The 12,909-nt window shown below is 37.6% G+C and overlaps 1 protein-coding gene across 1 annotated transcript in view; it reads right to left on the reverse strand.

Moving 5' to 3' along the window:
• The window catches only part of LOC133658521 (radixin), a 30,045-nt gene that overhangs the window by 12,533 nt on the left and 4,603 nt on the right, over positions 1–12,909 (reverse strand). Inside the window, exon 2 of the mRNA XM_062060656.1 lies at positions 9,873–9,964. Within this exon, the coding sequence (XP_061916640.1) occupies positions 9,873–9,884 (12 nt within the window). The 5' untranslated portion in view covers positions 9,885–9,964. The remainder of the gene's footprint in view (positions 1–9,872; positions 9,965–12,909) is intronic.

The following is a 12,909-nucleotide window of genomic DNA, read 5'->3' on the forward strand; positions in this document are numbered from 1 at the left end:
ATTCGATACGATACCGATACTTTATCTTGCCTTTTCATCGATACCGATACCGATACCATTAATTTCTTATTGGCAATTTTTGTCAGTCAAAAATATTATTACTATTGTTATTATTTAAGACAAATCACAAGACAATATATAATAAAAGTAAAATTAAAATAAATAACATAAATATGAAAAATAAATTAAATATTATATATAATAATAATTATATATTAGGGCTTTCCAATTAACTGTCAAATCCGAATCGCAAGAAGCTGCAGTTATTTTTTAAAGTTTGTGATATAATTAGCAATTAATGAAATATGAAATAGGCTAATGTTTTCGAAATGTAAGAAATCATGTTACAGATTAAAACCAAAATCACAATCAATCATATATTCAAGCTTTTCTTGGGAAAAAATAAAACTGTAATGCAAAGATGAAGAATCTCCAAATTGTATCTCTTTCTTATCTTGTTTTAAATACTCAAGCAATTTTCAACTAACAGTAAATTCCCCTGTGTGGAAATTATTTGAATTTAGGATAATCATTTAAACAAAAATATTCAGTAAACATTACTAAAAAAACAAAAAAACAATGCCTGTTTTAAGTCAACAATTGGACAACACTGGATATGCCTGGCTGCATCGTTGTCGGCTGGCTGTGTGTGTGTTGCACGTTGACGACGCTCATTCGCTGTCTCCTGTCACGTGACTGGGCCAGCTCTATACTCTGCCAGGTACAGGGGTGTCCCAGCACATAGTAAGTTAAGTAAGTCATCAAAAACATCTGAAAGTGATGCTTGCACCCCCCACACGCCGTTTTTTGGTTTATATCGATACTTTTTTCAGAAAAGTGATGCCAAATGAGTAGCGTGTGAGTATCGATATATCGATACCACAGGATCGATACGCACATCCCTACTATGAGCCCGTTGACCTTCTAGGAATATAAACTGGAGCTCAGCTCACTCGCAGTCCTGGCTTGAGGTGAAGGCTACCGGTAATTAGCTCTCAGTTCCAGCCACATCGACCCCTTCTGAGCGCCTATTTTCAGCTGCTGGGAATATTGTAAACAAGAAAAGAACCAGAGCATGTAGACATGCTAACCTTTCTTCATTACAACTGTTAGTCACTCACTGGAATGAGTAGAATTGGTTATTGTATACTGTGTTGGACTGGATGTTTATTTTGCACATTTTAAAAGCAATACTTAATGTTTACAGTGCTCCAGAATATTTAGATTGGCACTTTTTTGTATTGGATGTTTATCTTTATTTTTGCACATTTTAAAGCAAAATAAGCAATACTTTTACTTTTGAAATGCTTATACTATTGCAGAATATTACGATTTGCACTGGATGTTTACTTTTATATTTGCACATTAAAAAGCAAATAAGCTACTTTTAATTTTGTTAAATGTTAAAAGTTTTAAATGTTTACATTGTTACAGAATATTTTGTCATGTTGTTGTCAATGTTGACTGAGTGGCCATACTTCTTTTTTTTTAAAAATAAAAGCCATGCCTTTTGAAAAAACTGGCCTACATTTATTTTTTCATCTTCATTTTGAATAAAAAAATAATCGGCAAAAGGAAAAATAATCTATAGATGAATCGAAAAAATAATCTATAGATTAACCGATTAATCGAAAAAATAATCTATAGATTAATCGATAGAAAAATAATCGTTAGCTGCAGCCTTAGTAGGATGTGCTAAATATACTAAGCATAAGGTAGCAATAAATTTGGCTTAAAACGCTTTTTAAATATGTTCAAAGAATGTGATTCTTTTATAGAGGTAACAATCTCATTTCAGATCTCCGGGCATTTACAGGCTATACTAAAGCATGTACACTTCAGATTACGATTATCCCTCTTATTAAAGGTTTACTTCTAGTGTCATGACCACGAGAAGGAGTGGTCACTGGAATGAGCTGGCAGAGTCTAGAATTTAATCCATATACCACATTATACATAATACAAGCACTGTGGAATCTGTTACACCCAGTAAACTTCAGGAGCTTGTACCCAAAAAAGAGAGGATCTGAGGGAGCGTTAAAGTTTGCCCATGATATAATACATATGACTTTCTTCTAAAGAATCTCCAGTTTTTTAAGATAACTAGGATGTGTGTTACACCAAATGACATTGCAATATTTATATGTGATTTAAATAGAGTCTGCTACAGAATTAGAACAGCATCAAGAGGAAGAAAGTGCCTCAATCATGAGTAGACAGACATATTTAGATAATTTATTCATTAAATATTCAATATGGTTTTTAAATGTTTTAAATCCATCTATGCATATCCCAAGGAATGTAGTGCTCTCAACTCTCTCAATTGCTCTACCATTTATTTCAATCTGTAACTTATCAAAAATATATACAGCTTTTATTTAAACAAAATATAATAACATTTGTTTTTATATTTAAGGATAATTTATTACATTTAAACCAATTATCTATGACTAATTCACTATTGACAATAGTTTGAAGGATTTCAGGATTTGTGTGACAAAAATAAACTGGTGTTATCAGAAAAAAATACTTTGTGAGTTGATGAGTTCACAAAGTAATTTGTATAAAAAGAAGTTGTCCCAATATGGAGCAAAGAATGGTGATGAACGAAATATGATTGAACTAATATTCAAAAACATTTAAAAAAAAATTCTTAAAAAACATTGTTTTATACTAATATGGTCATCCCACAGCCCTAATTGTTTATGTAAGCAATACATTTGATACAAAACACCAGGCAGATAAATCTAAATCTACTGGGAGAATATCTATTTTTTAAATATAGCCCACCACACTTTTGCGTAATAACCTTCATGGCCTGCTGACTTAATCCACAGTGATAGTTTCTTGAGGAACTGCCTCGTTGTTTATTATAGAGAACATAATGCTAAATGGAGGTTTCCAAGTGACCAGCCTTGAATTTTCCTTCTATATTTATAAAGACATGTCAGCCACCAGCAATGGTCTGTGAAAGAGCCAACCCTTGCTTGCGCCAGGGCCAAAAGGCCAAAGCACAGTCACCCCGGTGCAGTAAAGAAGGATCCTGTGTGGACCAGACGGTCAGTTAATCCTCTCCAGCCCTGCAGGGAAGGATGGGGAGGTGGGGTGAGGGTGTGGGGGTGGTGGACAAGGACATGCCAAGCAATTGACACAGCTAATCAAATAGTGACAACCGAGCCTGTCCTGACATCACACAGTCTAGGGTTGCCACAAACTGACTGGACAGGTTTCAACTGAGGACTAATTTACTTTTATTTCAAAGTCAATAATAATCGGAAACGTTCTTCTTACATGAAATATCTGTAACTCTGGACGTTTCTCCAACCAGTTGAGGCCAATGACGGCATGTCTTATATGTGGTACTGCTTAAGGTTCCACATTCTGCTTTTTAGTGTGATTTTGATGGATCTCATACGAGTAAAACCTGCTTCATATGAAGAATGATCCATTAGTTGCATGTGCAGTACTGTTTTCATTTACTCATCCTTGAGTGCTATTGATACTCCAGGATGTTTCATTCTAGTAGTAAAGATTAATTCTTTCTTAGAGAGACCTCAACTTAAACGTGCAGCTGTTTTGTTGCTGTAAGCAGTTTAGGGGAGCTTTGCTAAGAGAGGGGAGCTGCTAATCTAACCTGCAGGGCTCAAAGCAACTGTCTGTCTTCCTGATTAACCCCACTGCTGATAAAGGCTGGCCACATAGTGACGACTAGAAAAGTTTGTGAGAGCGAAAGATAAATCACAGCAAAAAACAGCAATGTTAAAAAAAAACAAGGTGGGAAAACTAACGCTGTTAATGAGAGGCAGGATATGCAGTTTCTATTGATTTTACAAGGATAACGAGGAGTAAATAGAAGGGCCTGACAACAGACACTGCGTTGTGCTATAAATGAGGTGATAGGTCAAACATGTGTATAGTAATGAAACTCCCTCCTAAACACATTTAGTAGGGATGAGCGATATGGCCTAAAATCTATATCGCGATATATATTGCACCCTCTTGCAATAATATATATCACAATATATTTGGCATATAAATGACAATATAAGTATTTCAAGCATACATATGCTGCCTGTAACACAGGGGTGCCCACACTTTTAGCAGGTGAGTTACCTAATAAAACAGAAGTTTTGTGTTAACATGTTAAAGGTGTTTAATTAAAATACAAGCATGTTTAACACATATAGATTCCCTTCTATTTAAGAATATACAGTAAGTGGTGTACTACCTTTTTCTAATGACTTGCATTGATTGGAATCTGACAGGATTTACACTAGTGCTGATAAGTCCCACAACTTCGAATTTACATTGTGGAGGGGGGAAAAAAATGTGGTCCTCTTACCAATACCACATGAAAGTAGTTGGTTTTTAGAGTCTTATTTGTCAAGCTTCCATACTCATTTGTATACTCTTTACAAGAAATACATTGAAGGCAAACTATGTAGCTTGCTAGCTTGTTGTTTGCGCTAATTTTCTGAGAGCATTATTGTGTTAGCGGAGGCAGGGTGGAGCAGCAACTTTTTTTATGAAGACAGGAACTGTGCGGTCGGTCCTTACACCTTTGATAGCAGCAACAGAGTTTTTTTTTTTCTTCATAATGAGCTCGCGGCAGCCAGTGTCATCTCACAAGATCCTCAGGTTCCGTGAATGTCAATCAAGTGATGTCAAGGTGAAGATTGATGATTGCTCATTTTTAGGTCTATTTTTTTCCATGCCTGGCTGGCGATCGACCAACACACTCTCCGCCATTGACTGGTAGTTCATGATCGACCTAATGACCTGCTGTAACATTGTGTCATTTCTGGTTGTATTATTTTCTCAAACTCTTAACATCTGGTTACTTTCTGTTGTAACATGGTTGTATCTACACTTCTGTTAACATGTACTAAGCACTTATTCTTATGTTGTTTGGATATGTTACATTAGTTTAGGGCAATACTACAAATGTCTGTTGATTAAGCTGTTACAGGGGTAGTATTGGTTATACAAATGCTGATACAATACATACAATTTTCAGTATCATTGAATGATTACATTTTTTATCACAATACTAATCAAACAAAAAAAAGATGGAGGTGTAACAATAATTACAAAATATTTAAATAATTTACTAATATTGGTTCTGATTTAAATAATTTGTTGGTTTCCCTTAAAGCCCTCCTCTGTCCAGGGACATCATTTCTGAGTTTGACAAGAACAAAAACGACAAAAGATTTTTAATAAAAAATAATGCTCTAACCATTGTAGTATCGACCATATACTGACAATTTACATGTTATATAGTTACTGTTGATGTTTGTATCGATTCGCCCACCTTTTTTTACATTCAAGAGCTCTTGCTGGCAGGGAAGACACTTGTAAGATAATTACTTTATTTGTGATATGGAATTGGTAATTGTTGTCTTAAAAGTGGCTGTGCATTGTGGAGGGACGTTCGCCGCCGCCAGTGAGAATGCGACATTGTTTTGAGGATGCACTTGTCGCTGTCAAATTTGCTAGACTGAGCTAGCATGTGTCATCAACATGCATTATGATTAGGATTTAAAAGCCCTATCGCTGGCCAAATATATATAATTTACATCCTACATCGTCTAAATCAGGGGTCCCCAACCTTTTTTGAACTACGGACCGGATTAATGTAGGCATTATTTTCAGGGACCGGCTTTCCACTTGTGCCAGATAAACACAGCAAAGAAAAATGCCACTCACTATATATCGCTGAAATAGCGGGAGTCTTGGCTTGTTTCTTTGCAATGAGATGGAAATCAGCCTCTGGCTACAATCTGTCACTTTTATATTTTATATGTTCATTAATGTGCATTGTATCATGTCACAAAGTAATAACAAATATAACAAATAGCAACTTCCTATGAGGAGCTTTATTGTATATCTATAAACATCTATAACAGCTTATTGGTGTGTCTAGTGGGACAGATGAAAGTTAAGTCGGGGAAAATGCAGACGTTTATAAATTTAATGTTTGTGTGCGGCCCGGTAGAAAATGCATCGCGGACCGGTACCGGTCCCCGAACTGGTGGTTAGGGACCCCTGGTCTATATTACACAACCTTAATATTTTCCAGTAAAAAAATAAAAAAATATCTCACAAGCACAACACGCCATTTCCATGCGCTCTAATTTTCATACAAATTCTGAATTTCTCCCTTCCCTGGCTGACCTCTATTCATCACGTCCTATTCATGTGCCTTTGACCTTCAGCTCTGGTTCTTTCTATAACATATAGCCTCAAAGACAGGATGTTGACATGTGCTGAACCCCAATGTCTACAGCAACCTCTTCAGCAAACAGGAAGAATACATAAACTAGGAAGCCAGTGAGGACTCTTCCTGTGGGGTGCTCTCACCATATTCCACTACCCTGTATGTCACATTACCAAAAGACAGCTTAAGATGACACAAATTATTATTTTTAAATTAAAGTGACATTACCTACTGCAGTGAATGTATCTCAATAATGAATAACGGTGGAATCAATTAAAATCCTGTTCAGCAAATGCTATGCTGCAGTCTCTATACTTTGTGAGAATCTCAAGCACAACTGTGAGTACTACTACGAATACGACTGTACAGCTTAATGTGAACATTCTTTGCATAATGTGCAACTTGAATAGATCTACATAAAAACCTAATCTGTATCCTTTTTTGCTTGTGAGAATAAAACCATGTGACCACAACAGGTCTAAGACAAGTAATATGAAGACCATACCTAACAGGTTTTGTTAAGTAACATACACATCCCAGAATACTGATGTTCCCTGTACCCTTCAACAAACAATGGCAGCAGTGTTGCAGTTGCACGATGGCCTAACACTTCACTTCACACTCAAGCTGTTTACTTGGAAGAGGCCTTTGGTAAGCGAGAGCAGTCTTCTGCATCAGGCTCACACATTTAAACTATGGTCAAATTGCTCACAAACTACTTACTACAAGAACAACGTACACTTTATTCTTATACGCAGTCCAAAGGTTATTCAATAGATATTTTGAAGGTGGATTGTGACTGCTGAAAATCACTTAAACCTGCTAACTTACTAGTGCAGCATGGTAAAGCCAATGCATACACTATTATGAGTGGGACAGTTGCTTTTCTATTGCCAATGAGCTAGAACTGCAACTATTTTAATCATCTGAGCTAGAGCTGCTACAACTATTTTAATAATCAACTGATCTTCGAACCTCCTAACGATTATCGGATTACAAAGAGCACACCTCTTCAGTGGCTCTAATTTAGCCAATGGCTTATAAATTTAGCTGGAGATATTTTAGGCATGGACTAACTAACATAAAAACAATAAAGAGGACTACTTTAAAGTATTTATTTATGAACTGTGCAACTCATTAGGCTGTTACACAAATTAACAATTAAACGCAAAGATAAGTAAGTTGCTGACAAAAACAAAGTACGGTAGGCCTATTTTTTTATGAAAAGAAAAGAAAGTCAAAAGAGCAGCCATAAAAACAAACAAAACACCACCAAAGCCATCTAACTTCCTCAAAAGGAAAAGTTAATATCATGATGATGATGTTATAGAAACCTGCACACAAGTATTAACTGACGGACATTGGCAAAAATCTTAGTTTAAGCTATTTTTAACACAACTGCGTCTCTCTGTTAGCTTGCTAGTATACAAGTTAACTTTCTTACAGAGGAGAGTAGGAAACCTCATTTTCCAGATGTCCAACATGAGTTTAAATGTTTAAATGCTCCTGCAACAAAAAGACTACTGCCATAAGACAAAAGTTCTGCTTTCTCTTTAAACCCCCTCAGCCCCAGTAAAAACCCAGAACATTCCAATATACGTTAAAAACCCTGAGCATTCCAATGTTTTTTTGGCTAATACTCTTATAAAGGTCATATCCAAAGTAAATGTATGGCTGTCTTTGAACCATTTGGAGTAGAGGCATGGCTTCGGGCTATTGTTTTTTGTTCCTCTCCTCAGTAGTCTAACTGTTAGTACTGACACACAGGAATATGAGTTTAAATACACCGATTGTTTTTGCTTACAATTAATTTGGTGGAATGGACTGGAAAACAATGGTTGTCCTACCTTGGGTCCTAATCCCATTTAAATTTTGACAATATGATAAAAACACAGTATCTTACACAATTTTTTGTAAATTTAGGATCAGGCATTCTTTAAAGTGTGCCCTTGGTCACTATCTTGTCTTTAATTTTATTTTGTAGTAAAGTTTTTGTAAAATAAAGACAAAAATCAAAAGGTGCTACATTGATGCACAATCCACACACAGTCTCATGTTTCCATTTGAGCCACTACACAGCAGTTCATTGAGTTTATAACAAAAGCCTACGCATCGCCGTTTTCACAAAATTCACAAGTCATTGCGATTCAACGTCTACAAGCTTCTATTTTTTTCCAGTCCTTTGAATCATGCACTTTACACATTGTTGTGGCTATTCTTTGTTTTTTCCAGTGCTACAAAGCACGCCTGTCCTTGAATAGCGTCACCAAATACACACACACGCACGCACGCATGCACGCACTTTAATTTCCTCGCACATCCATTTCCCCTCTTTTCCCACTGTAAAATAATGTACTGTACTTAAATGTAGACACAACTTACCTGTCATGCCGTGTTCTCCCCGCCAGCCACACCGCAACATTACTTATGGGCTGGTAAAACAATTTTTTTTCGACCGCACGATGACGCAATGCGGCATACCCCAAAGACGATTGACCCGACCGTCCAAAAAGAAAAAAACTTGCTGCATGGAACGGAAATCCACCATCACTAACGGGCCCCGAAAGGGCCCAATATCTATACAAAATAGATTGTGTCCAAAAATAGGTGGGTGTGGCTTAAAAACAGGTGTCCTCCATCCAGTAAATGGCCTCAGCTAAGTACATTGGAAGAGGGGCTAGTACTTTTGCCTTACGTAAGCTATTTGGCTATTGTGCAGCACAGCAGATGGGAGGGGGGTCTAAAGTGTTGAGTGAAGTGTGGGGCAAAAGTTCAGAATTAATTGGGTAGCGTGATGTGATGACACATCCATGCAAATCATACAATCAATATGTGAAAAATATGAAGTGGTTAGTATGTTTATGGCGAAGGCTTGGTGTGGACTTAGTATTTACATTTACTGGATCATTGAATCGGGGCGGCACGGTGGCACAGGGGTTAGTGCATGTGCCTCACAATACAAAGGTCCTGAGTAGTCCTGAGTTCAATCCCGGGCTCGGGATCTTTCTGTGTGGAGTTTGCATGTTCTCCCCGTGACTGTGTGGGTTCCCTCCGGGTACTCCGGCTTCCTCCCACCTCCAAAAAACATGCACCTGGGGATAGGTTGATTGGCAACACTAAATTGGCCCTAGTGTGTGAATGTGAGTGTGAATGTTGACTATCTGTGTATGCCCTGTGATGAGGTGGCGACTTGTCCAGGGTGTAGCCCGCCTTCCGCCCATGTGCAGCTGAGATAGGCCCCAGCACCCCCGCGTCCCCGAAAGGAATAAGCGGTAGAAAATGGATGGATGGATGGATCATTGAATCCAGTAAATGTTTGCCAGATGTTAATGTGCATTTAGGAAGGCTTTAAAAGGCAACTTTCATTAATGTTTATGTTTGCTATTATTAACAATGATCAACTGGACTGCCTGCAGTAGCTGTTGTATCCTGGAAGGGTCAAGTATATGCAAAACAGGCTTTGTAATAATGTATAACACACTTAAAATGCAAACAGGTGGCGTAAAACCCATTTTTTTCCCTCAAAAAAAAAACAGACAGCAGGCCGCCGGAAGGCTCAAGAGACGCGTCGTAGCAACAAAGTTTAAAAAAAATTTGGAGGTTCAATCAATAGAACTGCTATTTGCAAGCTCACTGACACACATCCTCTTACCGGTTTCGGCATCTTTGCGTCGTATCCTCCAAAAACCAAATCGCAACAAAAATCTTTGTCACAGGTCAGCTACAACCCCTCGATCACAGGACCTGAGAAGGGAGGGGAAAAAATGACATTAAAGTATCCACAAAAGCTATAACAATTTACCGGTACATAAACATTGGATTTGCACTCATATTCGGAACAGCAGAGCAACTATTTTACCAAGTCCGTAGACATATTAGTTCCAAAATGTTGGACTTTTCCCACAAAAAGATTAAAGGTGAGGTTGTGAACAACAAAATGATGTCGCAATGTTGCCATGGCGTCTACAAAACAAGCATCTGGCATGGACCATGCAAACTGTTGTGATGTCATCCTGTTTTTGTATAGGTATTGCTGTGATGTATTGTAGTCCACATACGGTTGCCAAACGTCTCTTGAAAAACAGAATTTTCCCTCCTGTTGAAACAAAAATATGCGTTCTGTATTGAGCTGTCAAGGGACGCACTTTGACCCATTTTTGTATTACCATGCCGTGAGAATAAAAATAATGTTCGTAAAATATCAAATGATTCCATCGAATGACAACAACTTTGTAACAATTTTCCACAGGCTAAGCTAAGCTAATCGATGTCGAGTGCCTGATCACTCACCTGTCAAACTCTTTGCAGATCAATTCTGCCATCTCGAAATTAGCTTTGCTTTGATGGTCAATCACTTTGCCTCAGTTTAGCGGCAGCTAGCTAGCTAGAGTTAACTATGAGTTTCTGGCAATCGGGACTCCGCAATAAAATTTTTCAGTAAAAGAAAGGAAATATTTGAGACAGTTCGAAGATTGTGTTTGTCCAACGGCGAAGCTGCATGTGCCTATCATGTCTAAGCAGTACGTGCTAGCTTTGCCACCCTACTCTCTTGTCTTGTCCTTGAAACACTTGTTTATCTAAAGCAGTTAAACAGTGTGTCCAGTTTCATTATAGTGACACTACACTTTATGATAAAAACACTACAAAACTCTCCAACAGCTAGCTGGGATTCAGTAGCTCACCAAAGGGACAAATAATATTTTGCTTCAACACTCTTTGTATTTTAATAAGTGTTGAATCAGAAGTGTATTTTAATAAGTGTTGAATCAGAAATGATGCTTCTATTTACTGACAGTGATCACACTGCTGAAGTGAACATACTTTGTTGAAAAAAAAGAACAAATGAAATGTTGCCAGATGAGGTGGCGATTTGTCCAGAGTGTACCCCGCCTTCCGCCCGAGGGCAGCTGAGATAGGCTCCAGCGAACCCCCGCGATCCCGAAAGGGACAAGCGGTAGAAAATGGATGGATGGATGGATGGAAATGTTGCCAGTCATATAAATAAAAGACAAACATCTCAGCTCTCCTTTCTTTTTTACTGCACTTTGAACCCTGCGGTTTATAAGACAAAGCAGCTAATTTATGGATTTTTATTCGCTGACAGCCATAATAAAAATAGTTAAAAAAAAAAGAACCAATGAAATATTGCCAGTCATATAAATTAAACAAACACTCAGGTCTTCTTTCTTTTTGTTAAACTACCGTAAAATACGGACTATTATCCGCTACTTTTTTTCTACACTTTGAACCTTGCGGCTTATAAAACAAAGCAGATAATTTGTGGATTTTTTTTCCGCTAACAGCCATGATAAAAAATTTTAAAAACAAAAAACTAGCAAAAACACGGAGGGTGTTTTATTGTTTGTGCCGCGGCGCCATCTTTTGGATGAATTCACTCACTGCAGGTGCTGCAGTGTCCTTCCTTTTAGTGCTTTCAACAACCGGAAGTAGAGTGCCGTGCCGTCTTCTAATTGTCCATAGCGTTCCTACTTGTATAGATTCCTCATTCATTCCTCCAAGCAACTTTTTTAAGCTTTATAATACAGCTAAAACAGTTAATACTTACTAAACCGTCCCATGTGTGATGCCTGCAGGAGTGTTTTCATGCATATTTGTACATGCTATATTAATGTAATGACGCTAGCGTTGTTAGGATTAGCTAATATGCTAACATGTTTACAAATGTCTTCGTTACTATTAACTTACAATGGCATTCTTTTTGCACTGTTGGCGTTAACACACTTTTTGTCTTTTTACGCATTGAAATCAGAAAGGACGCGGTTCTTGGAGTCCGCACGTCCCCGGATTATTTTTTTTTACCGACCCTGCCTACTTCGGTTTGCTTGTTTGTTTGTTTTTTTAATCGATTATTGCTTTTTATCGATTATCGTTTTGTGTTGTTTTGTTTATATTTGCCGTCCCTGTTTATTGCGTTTTTATTGGTCGCCTTCAAAGTAATGAATTTTCCGGTACAATTTTTTATATTTTGATTCGCCGAAAGTTTCATCAATCACAAATACTGCCTCAGTTAGCACTCGGACAACTTTACCACAAGGGGCTGTCAAAAAAAGACTTTAAAAAAAAAGACTTCATTGTAAACACTAAGGTGAGCGTAAAGTCAACCTTTTTAACTTAATCCTGTGCCAGGTCTCCAGTAAATGAGTTGTTTTAGTCTTAGTGAGTCCATGGAAACGTCTGTTTTATCTCCATCATTCGAGGATGGAGTCAGGCTAGCTGTTAGCTTCAAGCTAACCAGCACCTGACCAGACTCCTCCACTCCAAAAACATATTTTGCAGGTAAACAGGGCAATTATGTGCCTTTTGAAGTGTTAATGTGTGAGGAGTGTTCAAAATGAGTCTCTTGGAGAAGTGGCCGACAAGTTACCAAGTGTCGCTTGCATTGCTGAGAGTGACGTCATCATCGTCATTGTTTACTGAGGCAGAGATGCTGACTGTGCGTTATGATAAATGTGCATGCATCGCCAGGCTCTGCTTTTTATCTATAGACTTATCAGATTACATTTTTTATTATCTATAGCAGGGGTGTCAAAAGTGTGGCCCAGTGGCCATTTGCGGCCCGCAGCTAATGTTTTAAAGGCCCACGGCACATTCTAAAAATACTATTAAAATAAACAAAAACATAACAAAAGTGAAATAAAAAAGCTTACAGGTGAAACGTAATTCAGAAA

Source organism: Entelurus aequoreus, linkage group LG01 (assembly GCF_033978785.1).
Source record: "Entelurus aequoreus isolate RoL-2023_Sb linkage group LG01, RoL_Eaeq_v1.1, whole genome shotgun sequence".
In the NCBI taxonomy this organism is placed as follows: domain Eukaryota; kingdom Metazoa; phylum Chordata; class Actinopteri; order Syngnathiformes; family Syngnathidae; genus Entelurus; species Entelurus aequoreus.